The sequence below is a fragment of the Protopterus annectens genome, chromosome 8.part1 (assembly GCF_019279795.1).
Source record: "Protopterus annectens isolate FY-2018-M chromosome 8.part1, PAN1.0, whole genome shotgun sequence".
Taxonomy (NCBI): Eukaryota; Metazoa; Chordata; order Ceratodontiformes; family Protopteridae; genus Protopterus; species Protopterus annectens.
Genome location: NC_056742.1, coordinates 352,689,154 through 352,710,959, shown reverse-complemented (window position 1 = coordinate 352,710,959; position 21,806 = coordinate 352,689,154). Strand labels below are relative to the sequence as shown.

Here is a 21,806-nt window from a genome sequence, read left to right as displayed (position 1 = left end):
ATTTGTACAGATGCTTGTGCTGAAAATGTATTTGTGAGGTTTGCTTGTGTTAAAATGTATCAACAGTGCACCCTGCTGAAATTAAAAGAAATGTACATGTATTATTGTAACTAAATTAAATGCATTTGTTTTAATACAGGATACTGGGACAGCAATGGCTAACCAGCTAGCTTGCTTTAAGAAAAATAAGAGAAATGTAAATGAGCTGTTAAACCATTAAAATGGCAACCCACAGTGCTCAATAGGACCGGAGACACTAGGTCTGGAAAAAAAAGCATTTTTCATTAACTGAGTAAAAAGATGGGAAGCCTCAGGCACTGCCATAAACATTGATGTGTGCATTGTAGCCATCTATGCTAAATTCCTGTCTCAGCTTCAAAGGGGAATACTGTGAGAACCTAGAGTCAGGTGACCAGATGAGAGCATTCTGCCAGCCCTCTTGGAAATTATATTCAGATATTACAAAGAGAAATCTGAGAGTACTGAGTATTCTGTTTTGGGGAACCTGACTAGAAGGACCCTCACCCACAGCATCTTGCCTTGCAGTAGTAAGTAACTTAACTATGGAACAGTCATTTTTTTAGATTAGTCCAGAATATAGTGAAGCTTAATAGATATTATTTTTCTTTATTTGTCTAAGTCTGTCCATCAGTGTACTTTTCAATATCTCTTGTGATCTAAACTCTATGGTTTACTGTGCATATATATTCAGCATTTTCATGCTTTTTTATTATTTGTTATTTTTAAGTATATTTAAATTTTTATTGTGGCTGGTCCTTGTAAAAAGTATATAAACTTTGAGAGCACATATATTTATTTGATGATACTGTGTGGGTAACTGCAGAAGCCCTAGCTGTCTTGTCAACTACTATCATTTGTACTAGTATTAATATTGCAGCGAATAATTGGATCCCCTTTGTAAGAATCTTATAGTAACTGATTTGTGGTAGCGAATCTACCTTATAGTCTAGGCAAAGCAGGTAGAGTGGGTAATCTGTGCCATCCTTTCCCATGTGTGTGTGTGTGTGTGTGTGTGTGTGTGTGTGTGTGTGTGTGTGTGAGCTACTTGGGGCACGGATATGGAGCACTGGGTTCACAGAGAGGGTGCTAGAGTACTTGGCTTGGACAGTCAGCTGAGGACCTAACCCTACAGCTGTAGCAGTGGGGAGTCTTATTGAGGACCTGGAGGGAGACAGATATAGAGACATCCAGGCCGCAGGCTGAGTGTGTTCCTGGTGTGCTCTTAAGGGAAATTGTACTTGATGCAGAGAGGCCTGCATCTAGAAATATTGTGTGTATCCATTTGTATTCCTAGTGCACGTCCCTCTCCAGTGTCAGTGGTGAGGATTCAGGCTCCTTGATTACTGGCTCAGCATGGGGATGCTACATATTGGTTGCAGTAGTGGCCATCACATATTGATAGCTGTAGTGTGCATCACAACTAGTGTCACTACAAACACAATCACACCACCCATAGCATTCCTACTGTATGGATCTGATATATTTTCATCTTCCTCTTTAATGTGCTGTAGCAGAGGTATGCATTTCATTTTTTACTTTATTACTAGAAATCATATATTGCTAAAGGTTGCTTTAGAAATGGCAATATAACAAAATAACTTAATGTCACAAAGCTGAACTGGTGACATTGACAATACTTACATACAGTAAAGGTATTTCTGTTTTTTTCAAAGGTTTAAGCCCCTACTCTTTCTCATGTGAGGAGATCTATTTACCACACCATTGTCACTTGTGTATGTAGATATACATTTAAAACATCAACAGCACATATCCACACAGAACACTGTTAGACCTCAGACATGTAGAACCTTACTTGTGGGGGTAAATTTTTTCATAATTGGTTAGCACATCCATCCCCTCCCCCATGATAAAACATTTTTTTCCTGCAGACACCTTAAATTGTTGGGCCTGAATTGACTATTTACCATATCAGTAATTTATTTTCAGTATGGTATCATTTACGTAAAGAATATCCAGAAGCAAGTCAGGCAACCTTATTAGCATCTTAATTCATGCAACTTGTTTTTGTCATCCCTTCACTAGTACTTATTTTTATCTGTCGTCACTGTTTCACTATCAAATGGAGTGTTATATTTCTAAAATGTTTTATAGTTTGACAAAGTTCTGTGGTAACAAAAATGTATGTTTTATACCTTTTTGTAAACAATGCATGAATTTCTCCCTCTTTCTATAAGTATTTTGTACAAATTCTATACTCGTTATGATTACTTTTCCCTTTGTTTTTGACCCTACTGCTCTGACTTCTCTCCCTTCTTCCTTTTGTCTGAAACCTACTCATTGTATACATGAAATATGTTTCTTTCTAATTTTCTTGACTACTTCTTCAGAGCACCAGATTTTGGGTGTATTACAAGTGCTCATGTACCATGAGCTTGCAACACACTTCCCTGATGTCACTTGTTTGTATTGCCAAGTGTACCAACTCCCACTATCCCAATTCCATGAACTACCTCTTAGCTAACTCTCCCTCCCAGAGCCCTGTCCCTAACCCTAAAAACAACTCCCCTTTGCTCCCTAACCCTAACTCTGAACCAATTCCCAATTGCTCCCTAACCCTAACTCTGAGCCAAATCTTGATGGCTCCCTAACCCTAATAACAGCTCCTGTTTGCTCCCTATCTCTAACTCTGAGCCAACTCCCAATTGCTCCCTAACCCTAACAATGAGCCAACTTGCGATTGCTCCCTAACCCTAAATCTGAACCAACTCCTGACTGCTACTTAACCCTAACTCTGAGCTAACTCCTGATCACTCCCTAACCCTTACTCTGAGCAAAGTCTTGATCTCTCCCTAACCCTAAAAACAGCTCTCCTTTGCTCCCTAACCCTAACTCTCAGTCAACTCCCAATTGCTCCCTAACCCTAGCTATGAGCCAACTCCTGACTTCTCCCTAACTCTAACTATGAACCAACTCCCTATTGCTCCTTAACCCTAACTCTGAGCCAACTGCCAGTTGCTCCCTAACCCTAACTCTGGGGCAACTACTGGTTGCTTCCTAATCCGAAGTGTGAGCCAAGTCCAGATTACTCCCAAAACCTAAAATACGCCTCCTCTCTCTCTAAATCTAAATCCCTCTCAGCCTATTTCCACTCTCCACTTATCAGTCCTGCGACAAGACCTTGATGGAATCTGACTGCTGTGGTAGCTGTGGCTCTGAATTCACATTCAAAATTGAGCAACTGCTCAGCCAGGTGGTCGAATGGGGAAACAGCCACTAGAACCCATGTCTATGAGCTCCTGGGTTTCAAGTAGCTGGGTTTTGAGTGGCTGTAAGGTTCTCCCTTTTTTTTGTTACTTTTTCTTTAATATTTATTTGCATGTTTTCATTTACTCACACACTTGTTGTTTCCTGCATGAAAAAGATTGACATTTTTATTTTACTCCTCAACATCTACATTGCTAGATCCTGTAAAGCAAAAGACATACTGTACATCTAACAGAGGCTTTTAACAGCCAGCAAGTTACATGATGGACAGCTGTGCAGTAGTGAACAGTCAGCCAAAGCAAGGTATAACAGAAGGTCACAGCTAAGCAAAATACACCTACTACAATGTGCAAAAAAACTCAGAGCTGTGCATATTAAAAGAGAGCAGCTCCCAGCATGGGGATTTGGGGAATCTCCTATAAAACAATCCTTTATTCCTGCATTAGAGAAGCAGGTTCAAAACACATTTTTTGAAATGTCATTTGGACAAAAATCTCAGATATGGCTGTATAAAACCCTCTTCTCTCTGTCTATTCCTTGCCATAATAATGTAGTAGCTGCAGCACTAGCTTCCCTGTTAGCTGATGCTTATTGCATATTTTTTTTTTCATTTTCAGGGTATGGGAGAGGAACTTCAACAGTTAATTGTAAAAGAATACTTTGAAGATATCAAAGACCCCATTCAGCTGCGGGATCTTATTGTTGAATTTATAGGTGATGTATTTATTGTTATCCCAACATTCAGGGCTGCAAAGTACCACAGAGGTAAGAGAAAAAGAGTGATGCAATAACATTGGCTTTTCTAACACTGGTATAGTTTCACTAAAAGTAAATTTAATCAATAGTAAGACGTACAGAAGTGGGCAGTGTGCAAATTGTACTGCACAACCATAGTGCGTTATAAGTGCAAAGGATGATTAAATGGATGTTATAGTTTAAAAATGTTTTAAAGTTTGATAAATTGCTTTGGTAACAAAAATGTATGTTTATACCTTTTTGTGGGCAATGCTTTCAGGAGAGGGATTTTCAGACTGAAGTTTAATCAGAGTTAATAGTGTGCTCACAGCATTTCAAGACAAAAAAATAGAAAAAAAATCATCTGTGTTGTCAGTTTATAGCACAATACTTGAAATGTAGACGTATAAATTCTATGCTTCCCAGGCAGAATGTACTTTTACAGCTATATTTTCTCTGGCATTGTACCACTCATGGGATAATCCCACAGGAAGCTAACCTAAAACAAGAGTCAGACAAAGAATAACCCACAAAATATGACTCACGATTGGTATTTCAATACATTACAGAATTTTACCCAGAGCAGAGATACTAGGACCCTCCTTTGAAACCATGCCTGGGGTGGTGTTCTGTGACAAGTATCTCAGGATGGATCACGTAAATTGGGGAAGGGGGTTCTACCTGAAAAAGATGCATGGAACCACAGTCGACCTTAGTTTGATTGGATCAATTCAAAGCAATAGGGCCCTCACTTGTCAGAACCATAGTTAAAACAAAAAAAGTCTTCACTTTGAAGACAAAAACATAGAGAGCTCTTCTGTTTATACAATCTACCATACATTGAGCTCTTCAGCTGTGACTGCAAAAGCAATGTTGGCATTTGTTAAAATATTAGGATTTAACTAACAATTACCAGTATGTTAACAAACACCAATGCTACACACCGTGCCTCTCAACTGTCTACAATTTCACAGAGATTTTAACTCTTATTTTCAGTTGTTCCTTATTGCATCCACAAAGTAATGACAGACATTTCAGTTTCAGAGTCTGTACCCTTCAGAAAATATATGCAAATGCAAAACTGTTATTCTTTCAACTTTCTAAGTTTTTATAAGCAATATTTAGCATCTGCCCCTGATTTTGGTATTTTGCTCTCCCCTCGCAATATTTTTGGCTTTATCCAGACTCCTTCCAATAAGAGGTTGAAAGGTATGCTACATTCCCACATCATCGCTTTATCCAGACTCTTTCCAATAAGAGGTTGAAAGGTATGCTACATTCCCACATCATCATCACCTGCAAATTGCAACCCAACAGGTTCAGCAGCAAGGAAAAAAGTCTTCATCTTAAAAACTACAGGCAAAAAAATTATAGTTGTTCAATAATACAAGACTTTAGAGTTTCATACTTCATATTGGTCAGAAAATTCATGTAGTTTATTAATTTTAAGTGAACTTGAGTAATATTTATAAATGTTCCTGATTTTAGACATTTGTCCACCCATTTTTGCCTTTGTTCAAAATACTTGACTAAAGAAATTGAAAGGAATAGTTGTGGTTTGGAGGCCCCAAACAGAAGTGTAGTTAGGGTAAGGTAAACGGGGTTGCTGCCACCTAAGACTGGTTCTAGTGGGAGTGTCAAAGAAGCAAACAAACGTAGGCAGAAAACAATTTAATATATCACAGCAAAGCTTTCGGGTGAAACCCTCCTTCAATACTAACAATCATTAAAACAAAAGCAGCTTGCTTTAAATAGGAGCAAAAAACAGTCACATGATAGCAGCCAAAATCACATGACCGACAAACACAATATAATATAACATATATACAAAATGCAAAAATATTTAAAATATTTAAAATAGCTTAACACGCTGAATTTTACTTAAAACAGGCTTTAGGCTAACAGTAGAATTTAATCCAGGTGAAGAATCCGCTGCTAGTCTTAAAATCCATTCATATTCCTTAATATCTAAAACATTATTAATATCACGAGGTTTAACTAAATCTAGGCATCTAAATTTAAAGCAATGCGTATTCCCATGTGTTTTAATATGCTTGAAAAGAGCATTATTCTCAACCTCCCTTCTAACCTCTGACTTATGCTCAATTATTCTGTCTTGTATTGTGTTTGTCGGTCATGTGATTTTGGCTGCTATCATGTGACTGTTTTTTGCTCCTATTTAAAGCAAGCTGCTTTTGTTTTAATGATTGTTAGTATTGAAGAAGGGTTTCACCCGAAAGCTTTGCTGTGATATATTAAATTGTTTTCTGCCTACGTTTGTTTGTTTCTTTGGTATTCCTGCATTCCAGTCTTGTTTTGTTGGACTATATTTTGCTGGTACGTTGGTGGCCTTTGAGAGCTTTTGCTGCAGCCATGGAAAGGGATTATCTTTTGAAAACCATTTTAACTAAGGAAGTGAATCCATTGTTAAATCTTGTCTCTAATACTCCTGTGGAAGATGTTGATAATAATGAGACTTTAGATGTTGAAGAGACTGTGACATTTACCAGAAAACTGGAATTGATTGAAAGAAAGGTTGGTACATATAAGAGATTACAATGGCAACGTTTTAGCTTTTGTGCTTATTTGAATATGGGTATTGTTCCCAGAGGGTTGCGTATTCTCAAGATGCCCTCTTATGGGAATACGTACCCAGAATTATTGAAACGTTGGCAACAGCTTAATTTAAAGCTTAGCTTGGATTATATGGTGCTAATGAATGACTTCTTTGCAAAAAGTGAATTAGATCTGAAAAATGAAATCTTTCAGATGGAAAATGAATTACTTAGCATGTCCTGCTTCTCTAATATGTTGCCTAAATATCAGCAAATGGTTGATAGGCTGCATGCCTTGGATGACCGCCTGGAGATGGTCAAGAAACAAAAGTTATTAAGAGATATTGCCGATTTTCAAAGAGGACATATCTTCTCTTGGCCAAAAAATAACAAAAATATAACTGAATTACGTGATAGTACTGAGACATTCCCTAAAAAAACTTTTCCTGTTACTACTGCATCACTTGTTACAACTACTGTATCATCTTTGGATACATTGGATGCTTTCACTTACTCTAATGCTGGTGTTTCCACTTTAAATCTGAATGTTGGCATTTCCCCTTTAAATCCTGCTGCTTTGGCTGTGCAGTCTGATTCTACAACCATGACCTCTGCATCAGTGTTACTAGTGAATGAAGAAATTTCAAATACACGTAGCATGGGGCCTGCAACTCAAGGTGATGTTTCGTGAGAATCTTCAGGGAACACTAAGGATATCATGAGGAAGAATCAACAGTTACCTTTGAATTTTTCGCTGAAACGCTTCCAATTGGAACAAAAGAAAGTACAGAGCAGTATAGCAGTAAGGGACAAGTCCTTAACCAGACAGTCGGGCGGTCCTGTGAAACGGAAAAACGACAGCCCTGTCAAGCATGGGAAAGTGAGTCGCAGATAACACAAGGTATTTTGAATCTTTCTGGTATTCCCTTAGATGGACCATGTGTCTCTGTTTTAAACAAAGGCCTTAGCTTTATTCCTACAGCAGAGGATGGCTTAACCTCAGCTTTGACAGATTTAAAACAGTTTATTCGGAATATAAATTTAAAGGTTCTTTTTGGTTCAAATAATGCTATGATATCATATAATACTTGCAAAAGACGTAGTACCTTTATACCAGTTAATTTGCCTGTGACAACTGCTTTCCATAATTTATGTGAAGCTGATTTGAGAAAGTTATATGGGACTACAATTAAAAAGAAGAGACAGTATAATTTGAACTATGATGAACATTGTGCCTTAAAGAAACTGCAATTTGACAATACTATTGTAATGAAACAAGCTGACAAGGGAGGTGCTATTGTTGTTATGGATTGTAATGCCTATAAGACATCTATGCACAATTTTCTTCAAGATGAGAATGCTTTCAGAAGAATATCATATAATAATGCTAAGAAATGCATTAGTAATGTCAATATGTATATATATGAGCTACAAACTAATGGTGAGATAGATTTAGATTTGTTTCACTTTTTTACAGTACCCTGTCCCACTATTCCCTTATTATATGGGTTACCAAAAATTCATAAATGTTTAGATAACCCACCCATGAGGCCCATTGTCTCTGGGGGTGGGTGGATAACTGAACCGATATCTGTTTATCTACAAAAGCGATTGTACCCCTTTTTATTGGAGTGTCCTAATATCTTAAAGGACACAGGTGATTTTTTAAGCAAACTTTCAATTTGGTATAACAGTCTACGTAACAAACTCGATTCAGGTTATTTATTTGTAACCTTAGATATAAATTATCTTTTTACTGTCATACCAAATGAGTATGGCATTGAGGCTATCAGACAGTTTCTGAGTAAGAAAATAAATATACCTACAGGTGATGTTCAAAATATATGTGCATTATTAGACTTAGTTCTGAGCAACAATGTATTTATGTTTGATCAACTTTTGTTTCTACAGCTAACCGGTGTTGCGATGGGAACACCGGTTGCTAATACATATGCTAACCTAGTCTTGTATCAATGGGAATTAGAGTTTATACATGATGGTGTAAAATTTTTGAACAGTAATATTTGCTTGTACCAGAGGTTTGTGTACAATTGCTTTATGGTTTAGAAGGGATCACGCTCTGATCTGCAAGATTTTATAGTATATTTAAACAGTAGTACGAGCTTCTTGGTTTTTAAGGAGATTATATCTGAACATGAAGCAATTTTCCTTGATGTTAAGGTATATAAAGAAGAGGGTACTTTACAAACTACTATTCACAAGAAGGATGTGCATACTAGTAGATACTTACATTATAATAGTATGCATGCACCCCATGTTTTTAAAGGAATTGTTAAAGCTCAATTTTCACGAGTCAGTAGGTTAAATACAATCGACTCTGTATTTCATATACAGTTAGATAAAATGTTCAATGAGTTTGTTAAGAATGGCTATGACTTGGATATATTGGAAGAATTGAAGAGAATGGTAATACTTAATAGGGATACTACATATAAACCTTACCTTAGGACAGACGTGTATGAATGATCATGTGATCATTACATCAGGATCTAACATTGGAAATATAGTTAGAACTAGATATGTTATGAACTTTAGTAGTAGAACAGGTTCGGTTAAATATATCATAGCCAAATACTGGCCTGTGTTGATGGCCTGTCCAGAGGTTAGGCAAATTTTAGGTGAAAAGCCTTACTACTCATATAGGAATATGAGAAGTATTAAAAGCTTATTATGTTATAAAGATTTTAATTTTGGCTTAAAGCTGAATGCTTTCTCTGATCATACTGGTACTTTTAAATGTATGAGCTGTTCTTGTTGTATAGACATTGCTGCTACCCCTAATTATGCATTTATTCATCCTGTTACTTTAAAAGAGTTTTACTTTAAATTAGTAGCATTCTGTAACAGTGTAAATGTGGTGTATTTGGCTACTTGTAATGCCTGTTCAGCATTCCATGTGGGCAAGACCACACGTAAACTTAAAGACAGAATAATTGAGCATAAGTCAGAGGTTAGAAGGGAGGTTGAGAATAATGCTCTTTTCAAGCATATTAAAACACATGGGAATACGCATTGCTTTAAATTTAGATGCCTAGATTTAGTTAAACCTCATAGTAGGGGTGGTGATATTAATAATGTTTTAGATATTAAGGAATATGAATGGATTTTAAGACTAGCAGCGGATTCTTCACCTGGATTAAATTCCACTGTTAGCCTAAAGCCTGTTTTAAGTAAAATTCAGCGTGTTAAGCTATTTTAAATATTTTTGCATTTTGTATATATGTTATATTATATTGTGTTTGTTGGTCATGTGATTTTGGCTGCTATCATGTGACTGTTTTTTGCTCCTATTTAAAGCAAGCTGCTTTTGTTTTAATGATTGTTAGTATTGAAGAAGGGTTTCACCCGAAAGCTTTGCTGTGATATATTAAATTGTTTTCTGCCTACGTTTGTTTGTTCCTTTGGTATTCCTGCATTCCAGTCTAGTGGGAGTGTACCAGCATTTCTGAATGCCAGTATGGATATTGCTTCTGATACTGCCTATAGTAGGTGTATAAGTTGTAGAAAGCCAGTTATCACAGATGTAACAACCAACTTGCTACAGTTTTTCAAAGTAGAAGACATTTTTTTTTTAATTAGTTCCTCAACTTAGAGTTCAGGTGTGGTAGATGTTGGAGATGTACAAATAGGGCCCACAGCTGCTAAGGCCAACCCTACATGGATCTGCCACATTAGCTCAAACCCCAGAAGGTGAAGGGTAGAGAGAGCAGGTGCAATACCAGTCAAGTGACAGGCAGATGTGAGGGGGGGGTTATGACTGATTTATCCTAGCAATGACATTGGCTATTGGAATGTAAAATGTCACTTCAGTGATGGGGAAGGAGCCAGATCGTGTGCAAGAAACTGAAAAGTACATTCTCAATATAGTTGGTCTTACCTTTATACACAGCACTGGTATTGAAACCAGACTTCTCAATCAAAGGAGAGATGTCGTGTGTTTGGAGTTCCTTTTAAGCCCTTAATTGGGGTGCTCTAGAGTTTGCGTTTTTGCTGGTAGAAAAGAGAGTCATTTAATGCCAATGCAACCAATGGAAAGGAAACTCCTGTCTGTTGTTAGTGTATATCTGCTAACTAGCTCTTCAGAGTATACAACTGAATTCAAGACTCATACCAGTGTTTAATAGGGTGCTGCCTGTTCGACTGGGAAAATTCCAGTGCTTTAAGATGGAATGATGGAGATACATGAAGAGGTGTCACTCAGAAGATCAGCTTTCCTGAGCTGAATCCAAACAATGAATTCTTCCTGGACTTGTGTGTTAGTCTTGAGCACTGAAATGTTCATAAGAAGCACCAATTCAAATAAAAGTCAGCTTGTGATTGTGCTCTGTAGTTCAGCAACTGTGGCCAAACATCAATATCCAGCTCTGTAGTCATGTCATCAGACCTGATTCCATGCATTCTGGACACTCAGGACACTTGAGGTGATGGGCTGTCAGCTGATCACCATTTAGTGGTATGTTAGATTAGAAGGTCATGGCAGAAGCTGGACAGACCCACAAAGTACAAACAGAAAAGATGTCCTAGGAATTCCTATCAGACACTTCTCTATAGGTTAAATTAATTTCCCCATTAAGTGCTTTTCTTATATTTCAGGGAAGTTTGGGGTATATGTTCAGAATAATCCCTTTTCAAGACTTCAGTAACTGATGAAACAAAAAGGTGCTCCAAAAGGTGGTCTTGTGCTTGTTATGGCACTGACTCATGGACTTGCTGGTTGACTCCAGCAGTTAGAAAAACAGAGACCTTCTCTGCAATCCAAGAAGAATAGGGGTCTTCCGATTTGACTGATATGTACTTTTGATATAGTAGGAAAAAGCAACTGCAGTTGGCCATTGATGTGAAGACCTACTTGTGGGAGGAGTTTGGGTCAGAGTAGATGAATCATCTACACCTGTTTTGTAGACATAGATAAGATATCTGGCTGTTCCCTGAAGTCTTGTAGAAGCTGTTACAATAATATGGGGTGGTAAGGTGATCACTACATTTTGTTCACTCCATGTATTTGCAGAATCAGAGATGTGTTTCCATTCTCTTTATTAACACATATACAGATACATGTAATGGATAGTTGGACTCTGCAAGGGTGTGTGATATGTCATATCCTGTTCATCAGCTGCATGGACAGAACATCAGTGTGAAGCCAAAATTAGGAAACTACACAGTTTGGAAAATTGAGGACTGCAGCATTGTGTCTTGCAGATTGTGTGTTCATTGTTTCAAGCGACTGTTTTTACTGCAAGAAAAATATATAATGGGCAGGACATTAGTACTGTATGGATAGTTTGCAGTAGTAGATATGAAGAATTGCTGTACAATGAAATATGAGACTGCAAGTTATTATGGGAAGAAAAAATAAATGGTTGTAGAGCAAGGGGATTGTAGGAAAGAAGTGTAGATCAATATGTGTGTATGCCTTTAAGAAGCTTTACAGGGGTTTACACAAGTGTATAAATACTGAGCACGTGCGAGCCTGACTGCCATTTTGTAGTAAGCTGTTGAGATGTAAACATGTATGTCTGTATAGTCTGTCAATCAGTTAGTTTATATTTTGTAATGCTGCTATCCATCCTGATGTATTTTCATGTAATAAAGCATATAAATGAACTACCCTACCTGTTTGTCATCTATACTGCAGAGGGATGAGCAACATGGTGTCAGTATGGGATCTAATTTCTCCAGATTCAAGACCGAGAGGCACTCGGTTAAGATTGGAAGAATATATAGGAGTGAATCATCCCTACTGCACATATAAATCACAAAACAGGTCAGAAACAAATTTCAAGTATTAACTTTTCGAATGATTTCTTATTCAGAAAATATGAAATGAAACATTCAGAACGCTCTAAATGAAACTGCAACATATTGGTAGAAATATTCAAATAATTACAAAAAATGTTTGAAATAAAGTCCGAATCACATAAAACAAATAAAATAAAGAAAACTGCATTTTTTTTGCTAAGCACTACTTTTTCACATTAATTACAGCTATTCGAGATATCTAATGTGTATGAAGTGTTCTCATGTTTGTGCAGTATTATAGTACAGTTATTTCACAAAATACAACCATTTCAAAGCATATTTCACAAAGTACAGTATTTCGAAGAGTTTATTGTGCATTTGAATGTTATTACAAGCATACATAGCAGCTTGTTCATACATAATTACAACAACCATATTTTACAGTGTGTTTGGGCATACTTTGTTGGCATGGTAGACAAATTTCGAAAACCAAGACCACTTGTGTTTGATACTTATATTACAGAGAATTGGAGAGTGTTTGAGCAAGAGTACGGGATAAAGATGATCGTACAAAGGCATTTATTCTGCTTAATATAGCTGGGTCAGAGGCCATTGAAAGGGAGAATTCATTTGTGTATGCACCTGCTGTACTTACAAGAGATGGGAAAACCTTCATATAGTTATACCGGCTGAGTCAAGAGAAGACCCCCCGAGTGCTCAAAATGTAATTTAGAGAAATGTGTAATCCCCAAACAAACATTATAGGTTCATAGGCTCATAGGTGTGTACTAGGCTAATGACCCTGGAGCCTTTACAAGCCTAGCCCATAGAAGTGGCCTGATATTAGTTCCCAGTGCCTCTGTCAAGTAGAGCCACTGCAGTGATCCCCGGGAGAACTTTCTATTTCCCATCCATTCATCAAGATTTCTCTTGAAGAGGGCCAGTGAGGTGCTCTGATTGACATGTATGGGAAGTCTATTCCAGAGCATGGGCAGTCTCTGGGTTATGAACCTGTCCCTCCAGCATGTTCTGTTGATTTTGGTAATGAGGTTGAGGTTTCTGGAGCATGTAGTGCAGAGGGATTGGGATTTCTTTAGATGTAGCATTTCTAACAGAGCTGGGTCAGACATGGCTTTGTAAATCAAGCAGAGATCACCTCTTGATATGAAATGATAAGAGATAGAGAATAGTTGGAGTTCTTTGAGTCTGTCCAAACAGGACATGTGTTTAAGGCCCATGATTTTCTTTGTGAGGTACTTTTGTGGCCTTTCCAGTTGTTGCATGTGTTTAGTGAGGTACATGCCAAATGGGGCATTATACTCAATGATTGGCCTAATGAGGGAAGAGCAGAGAGAGATGATGACCTCTTTCTTCCTGGATGCAAAACCCTTGGTAATGAGATGTGCCACATAGAAGGACTTTCTGACCACAGTGGCATTGTGGTGGCCGAAGGAGAGGTTGCTGTCAGCCTGTGTCCCCAGATCTCTTATAATGCCTTCAGTGTTCAGTGGGCTCCCATCAGTGTAGTAATTAGTGGGGATTGAGTTTTTCCCAAAGGGGACGACGATGCATTTTTTGGCATTAAGCTTAAGGCCATGGTCTTGACACCAGTCATTGGTCTCAGTGAGGCCTTTCTGTAGTATGTCTACATCACTTGGGGAGTTAATAATGGCTCCCAGCTTGCAGTCGTCTGTGAACTTGTTCAGCCAGAGTCCCTCTTTGTTGGCCTGGACTTCTGAGAAATAGATGCCAAACAGGAGAGGACCCAGGATTGATCCCTGTGGGACTCCACTCATGACTGGTTGGCAGCCTGACTTGGAGTCGCTACTTTCACACTGTGGGTCCTATCTCTAAGCCAATTTGCAACCCACCTAGTGATATAGGGGTTGATACTTTTTGGTGAGTTTTTCTATATTTCCTGAGTGGGGAATGGTATCAAAGGCCTTGGCCAGATCAAGGCAGGCTGCATGAATTGCCTTGCCCTCATCCGCAGCTCTGGTGACTGACTCAAAAAAGTCATGATCTACCTTTCACAAAACCAAATTTTGTGGGATCTAGAGTATGGAGCTTCCCTATATCCTTGTTAATTAGGTCCATGATGATGTTCTCCATAGCCTTACATATCAGACTTGTTAGGCTAAGGGGCCGATAATTCCCCCTTTATGGAGAGGGATGACTGTAGCAGTGCACCATTCTGTAGGGACAAAGTCTGAGGTGAGGCTGTGATTGATCAGGGCATACAGATGTGGTGCCAGTTCACTTTGTAGTTCATGTAGAATACATCCAGGGATATTGGTGGGTCCCATGGAAGCTGTATTCATGGCCTTGGCCAATGCAGCTTTAACCTGTGCTGAAGTAATGCTGGGTGCCTGGCAGTCCTCCGGTATTGTGATTGGTCCTTTGGTGGGAGAGAGGGATAAAGCTGGCACTGAATCAGTCACCCAGTATGTTGGCAATATCTGTTGGCTCAGTGTAGGAGGTACCATTGTACAGTAACTCAGAGCAAACCTGGGTATTGCCGTGGAGATTCTTGATATAACTATAGAAGGCTTTGTGGTTGTTTTTAGTGTCTGCTGCAATTCTGCCTTCATAGCTGGCTTTAGAGGTTTTGATGAGGGTTTTGATGAGGGATCTCCACATTCTGTTGAGGCTAATAAGGGAGTTTTTCCAGTCTTGGGACTTCACCTTTTTCTGCAACAGTTTCTTCCTTCTGTTGTAGAGTTTATTAATGGCAGGGGACCACCAGATTGGCTTCCTTTTTTTGGAGGAGAGCGTCTTGGTTGTGTTGGGTATGGCTAGTTCCATGCATTTATGTATTTGTTCATACAGTGCATTGGTGTATGATTCGGCAGTCATGCATCTATTTTCCATTGACATGGGTGCTGTGAAGTTAGCCACCTCTGTTTTTAGGAGCCCAAAAGTCAGCTTTGGAGAAGTTTTTCGTGGTGGTTACCTTTGTGAGGGGTGTGAGTGAGATGTGGATTTCCATGATGATTAGTTTGTGGTCGGATCTAACCAGGGAGGAATTGACTACTGGTGTAGAACAACGGTTGCCCATGTTAGTAATAACCAGGTCAAGGATGTTGCTTCCTCTAGTAGGGGTAAGATTGAGCTGGTCCAGGGCATTGGAATGAATGAATTTTAGGAAGCGTTGGTCCAGTGTATTGGTGCATGAGTAGTTTTCCCAGTTGATGGAGAGGTAGTTGAAGTCACCTAGTATGAGAGTGTTGGGTTGGACCCTAATAGTTTCCAGGGTACTTCGGGACATGTTGTGAGAGTTTTGGGACATGGCTGGGGACCTACAGCAGGCCATGACCTGAATCGTCGTCTTACCCAATGTTAGTTGTAGCTCAACTATCTCAGATGCGTTATGCTGGGTTACTAGTCTGGAGGTGTGCATATGCTTTATGAATATGGAGACACCACCACCTTTGGAGCTTTGGTCCATGTTCTGGGGCTAAAAGGTGTGGAATGAGTTATAGCCTGGTAGCGCAGGCGTGCTTTGTGCTGCTTTAAACCAGGTCTCTGTTGCAGCACAAATATCAATGTCCTCCATTTTGAGGAGTGCTTCGAGCAAGTGCATCTTGAGATTTCCATTACAATGGAAAGGCACTTATTTTACACAAGAAATCAAAAGCCTGGTGAAACTTTTGCAGCATATATAACTGATTTGAGAAACAAGGCTAAAACGTGCAGATTTGGTGATTTAAGGGATAAGTTGATAAAAGTTAGACTTGTGTGCAGTATTAAAGATGATGCTGTGAGGAACATTTTGCTTCATGAGAGTGATTTAAGTTTGAATAAGGCCATTGAAATTTGGCAGATATATGAGCTTACAGAAAAGCACACAGATATGCTTACAAATGAGAGATACATGCTTCCAGTAAGTTCTAAGGCCAATGTTGATAGTATGCAGCATGTAGTTAAAAGAAGCAGGCCCAAGCACATGACAGCACCTGTAACCCCTGTAATGCTCATTGCTACACCCCAGAGCTTACTAGCAAATTCCAGAGAGTGCACAGTCTCAGTAAATTACAAGAGTGAGTCAGTAAAGTCAAAGAATGGGCCCCCACCCAGTTTTATTGCTAACTGTCATAACTGTGGCGGAAATCACAAGTCTAAAGAGAAAGATGCTTAGCTTTTGGTCAACAATGCCACAAATGCAATAAGTGGAATAATTCCAAAAGGTTTTGTAAATCAAAAGGCATACATACATTCTTTTATTAAAAGGGAACAAATCCAAGAAACGAGTTAATCAGAGAGCTGTGACCCTACTTTTTATGTTGATGGTGTGTCAGTGCTTAATGAAACAGTTTTTCTATCTTAGATGCAAAAAGTTCATTTTGGCAAATTTTGCTTGTCCACAAATCTTCATTCTGTTTGGCAGGTACAGATTTTTCAGTAGATTTATGGGCAAGGAATGAAGTATTTTGCATTGTTCAGATAAATGTTTTTTTCATAGAGCTCAAATTTGACACAGGTACAAAGTTAAATGTTATGTCTGCAGAAACACTTGCTAGACTATGTGGTGGTGAATACCTTGATTTGGCAAAGTGTGCAAAGCTTGTTGCTTATGGTGGTGAAGAAAGTCAAACCAAAGGCAGAGTAGAGCTTTCATATTACTCTGCTGGGAGAAGCTATGACTTGTTATTTTATGTGGTCAAAAGGCATGTACAGTCATTATTAGGGCTCAGTGACAGTTTGAAAATGGGAATGCTTTCATTTAATAAGAAGTCCACCATGTAAGCTTAAAAGACCACTATTCTAATTTTGCACAGTATATTTTCTCTACCTATGCTGATCTATTCGAAGACAAACTAGGCAAGCTTCCAGTTGTGTACTCCAAGAAGTTAGACCCAGATGTCAGCCCAGTTGTCAGGCCAGCCTGGAAAGTTCCAGTAGCTATCCAGAACAGAGTCAAAGCCGAGCTAGATGAAATAGTGCAACAAGGTGTGATTTGTCCAGTATATGAACCGACTGAATGTGTATCCTCCATGGTGTTAGCCCATAAAAAAAGCTCAGATGATATCAGAATATGTATTGATCCACGAGATTTGAACAAGGCACTGAAAAGACCTCATCATCCAATGCGCACAGTCAAAAAAGTTGCAGCTCTGATGCCAAACGCTACTGTTTTTCTATCTTAGATGCAAAAAGTTCATTTTGGCAAATTTTGCTTGACCAAAAATCTTCATTCTGTTTGGCAGGTACAGATTTTTCAGAATGCCATTTGGGATAAATTCTGCCAGTGAAGTCTTTCAACGTGCAATGGAGCAAATATTTTCTCGGTATCTGTGTGCTATTACAGTAGATGATACACTAGTAAGAGGTAATGGTGAAGCTGAGCATGAGAGAAACCTCAGGAAGGATTGGAAAGAGCTTGTGAAGTGAATCTTATGCTAAATCCTCAGAAATTCAAATTCAGGTTATTAGGAGTCACTTATGTTGGTCATTTGTTTACCAGTTCAGGCTTATGACCAGACCCTTCCAAGCAAACAGCCATTCTCGAGATTCCAGCTCCAGACAATGTTCAAGCCCTGCAACATTTTCTTGGCATTGTTAACTAGCTAGGTAAGTTCATTCCAGACTTGAACCAAATATCAGCACCAATCAAAGAGGTGACACATAAAGACATATCCTGGTCATGGTTGGCACAAAACCAGACAGCATTTGATGTCCTGAAACAGAGAATTGCCAGCCCACCAACTTGCACATACTGTGATGTTCACAAACCAGTTACTCTTTCATGTGATGCTTCATAATTTGATCTAGGTGCAGTCATTCTACAAGAGGGTCAACCTGTTGCCTATGCATCCGGAAATCTCATCCAAACTTAAATGCAGTATGCTCAGACAGTGAAAGAGCTCTTGATGACCTCTTTCTTCCTCGATGCAAAACCCTTGGTAATGAGATATGCCACATAGGACTTTCTGATCACAGTGGCAATGTGGTGGTTGAAGGAGAGGTTGCTGTCAGCCTGTGTCCCCATATCTCTTATAATGCCTTCAGTGTTCAGTGGGTTCCCATCAATGTGGTAATTAGTGGAAATTAGTTTTTCCCCAAAGGGGATGATGACGCATTTTTTGGCATTAAGCTTAAGGCCATGGTTTTGACACCAGTCATTGGTCTCAGTGAGGCCTTTCTGTAGGATACCTATATCACTTGGGGAGTTAATAATGGCTCCCAGCTTGCAGTCGTCTGTGAACTTGGTCAGTCAGAGTCCCTCCATGTTGGCCAGGACTTCTGACAAGTAGATGCCAAACATCAAGTGTTCCAACTACATGGCTTTTGAATGTCCATGACATTTTTACTTTTTAAGTCTTTATGGTTTCATTCAGGTGAATAAAGCCAAACTCCACCAGCAGTGGCCATGCATGTTTTGGCCTTTTTATTGACTTCATCTTTATGAGCAGCTGGGTTTAAAGACCCTTTATTTATGAAGTATAGCCAAAAAGCCAGTCAAATTAGCACTTACCATGTGCTGATGATGTCAATAAAAATGCCAAAACATGCATGCCCACAGCTAGTGGGGTTTGACTTCATTGGCCTGAATGTAACCATAAAACATAGAAAGTAAAAAAGAAATGGACATTCAGAAGCCATGCAGCTGAATCACTTGATGTTCTTAATGTGTCATTTGCATATATCCCATGGGCCTCCACTACAGGCGGAACATTTTATTGTACAAGGATCCTTCATATCTACTACGCCAAAGTATCCATACAGTGCTAAAATCCTGTCCAAAATATATTTTCTTTATTTTCATCATAAAGTGAATAACATATATTTTAATCTACATTTCAAAAATATTCAAAATTATATATAAAATAAAAACTAAGAGTATTAATGGCCCCTGCTTACTTTATAAGAAAATATATATATATAAAAAAAAACAACTAACAAAAATAGGTATGACATAATGCTCCAAGAACAAAGGTGAACAACAATGTTAATATAAAGTTATTTGCAATGAGATTAAGCACTTTAACCAAAAGTTTGACATCTTCAGAATCACGAGCTCATCCACTATTTAATCACTTAAACAGTGAACTCATAGTCACATTAGTTAATTAATAATTACAATCAGGAAGCTTATCAAAAAAAAAAAAACTTTACCATAATAAAAACAAAGTAGCCTGCCCCACACTGAGACATCAAGAAAAAATAAACAAACACAAGTTAAATGCTCACATGAACTCCCTCTTCTTCAAGATATATCTACTATTAACTCTTTCATTTAAACCTGGTGGGTCACAGGATCTTTATCTCCCTCCATAACTCCCTCCATTCCAAATAGTTTTTCCCAGTTACCTGCCAAATGTTGAACTTTAATTTTTTCAATAACCAAATACTTTTTTTGATGGGTGGATGGATTGCATAATTATGTTCATACATTCATTATTTAAAGAGTATTCTGTTTTACCTATATAGAACACATCACAAGTAAAACTGGTAGTTGTGTAAACCAAAGTTCTATTTACACAATTTGAAATAGGAAGGGAGGTTATGTTAGAAATCTTTTCTAAGATGTCACCATTGTTGTCACAGTTGTGACTGCAAAACCCACACTTTCTAGTGAAATTGTTGGTCAGCATGTAATGATAATTAGAACCACTCATCTCAAGTCTCCTCTTAATATTCCACTCCTTTTTGAATATTTAATAAGGGCTATAATCAACTAGTTCTTTGGCGTTGTCAAAATGGGTTGAAATATCACAATGGTTTTGAAATATGTCTTTAATTGTATTTATTTCAGAACTGTAGGTAAGAATAATATTATCGACCCATTTTGCCATAGTAGGAGCCTCTGGTTTCATTACCCCACCCTTATGAATTGGGAGGAATTTTGTAGTTCACCCTCCTGTAGTTTTTCTTCTAAAATATAATCAGGATTATCTGAACTAGAAGAATTGTTCTGGACTGGACTATACTATCTTAGAAGGGTGGGAAACACATATTTTCTTTCAGAAAATAAAGCAGATACAATGTTTTATGATCATTAGCTCCCTTTTACTGAACATTGTGTATAAAATGCTCAATTATTATTCAAAAATACTTCTATCAGAAAAAAAGCCTAGAATGTCAAACCATCTGCCCTTTAACTAGCCTAACATTATGATTAAATGGCTGGTTGCTTTGAAAGTGTAGATAAAAATTGGAAAAGTAAATTTTCTAAACACATTTGATGAAAAACAATTCAAGACAGAATTCTCAGTTAATGTAGCATCCAAAAAGTCAATAGTTTTGCCAGAAAAATTGTGAGTAAATTCAAAAAAGTTAGTACTACCATTTAAAAATTTTAGAAATTCTAACAATTGAAGACTAGTTCCATTCCATAAAATAAATATATCACCAAGGTATCATAAATAGGAACTACAATATTTTGAAATAGTTGAAAGAAAAACAAAATCAAGTTACCAATATAAAACTGAATTTGCATAGAGGCACATGCGACCCCTATAGCAGAGTCCCTCTTTAGAGATAAAATTCACCTTCAAACAACAAAAATAATTATATAAAACAAACATAAGTAGGGAGGATTGTAGATTAGTAAGGATAAGGGCAGAGTATAGGAATATGGGAAGAAGGAGAGATAAAGCAATATTTTTTCTGGCAAAATTAGTCAGGAAAGGCTTCACTTTGTATAGGGTACAAACTTTTGATGTAGGTTTTTGTGTGTGTGTGTGTGTGTGTGTATATGTGATAGTAAAAGTATAGATTATCATCTGTATGTACGCTTACTTATTTAGTGTAAGGGACTGCTTCAATTTTTGTATTGCTGATAGAGGTAATGAAGACAGCATGAACATTTGATTGCAAACATGGAAATAAATGAAAATGCATTTAAAATCAGGGATATAATTCCCAGATTTCAACTTTTGAAAACTGGATTTCATTTTTTGAGAAATACAAATTAGTGCCTCTGACTATGATAGACTGTTTCCAGCCTTGCAACCACATATAATGTACATTCCATTTAATAAACTGCTCCAAGAGTGTTACAAGAATTATATAAGGATAAACAGCATAAAACATTTTAAGCATGCGCTTTGATAACATAACTGTGACAACGTTATGGAATATATTGTAGCATTCTTCAGAAATGGTATGAAAATGATAAGAACACATTCATCAGACTGAATACATTTGGCTTGTTTGGAAACATTGTTATTACACTCTCATGTACAGTGCTTTAAGGAATACTCAATACTCCACAGAAGAGATCTTAATACTAACTTTACTAAACTGCCTATGCAATTAATGAATATAATTCTTCTTCTGAGGTTATAACGATTATAAGACAATTAGGGATGTTAAAACCTTTAACCATAAAGAAAGATTAAGAGTTGTATCATTTCTTCAAATGACCTTTGTAAACCATTAGAGCATAAATTATGAATATGTACAATAACAACTACACCCCACAATATGTAATGGATACCAGGGATATTATAACTGAAGGTTTTTATTTATTTATTTTTAAGATCATTTTAATGTTTGTGCAAGGAA

General features: G+C 37.7%; 1 protein-coding gene across 1 annotated transcript in view; it reads left to right on the top strand.

Annotated features, from left to right (window-relative positions):
• LOC122810350 (carboxylesterase 5A-like) overlaps nt 1-21,806 on the top strand; it is a 292,554-nt gene that overhangs the window by 242,521 nt on the left and 28,227 nt on the right. The window contains exon 10 of the mRNA XM_044081931.1: nt 3,864-4,011. Within this exon, the coding sequence (XP_043937866.1) occupies nt 3,864-4,011 (148 nt within the window). The remainder of the gene's footprint in view (nt 1-3,863; nt 4,012-21,806) is intronic.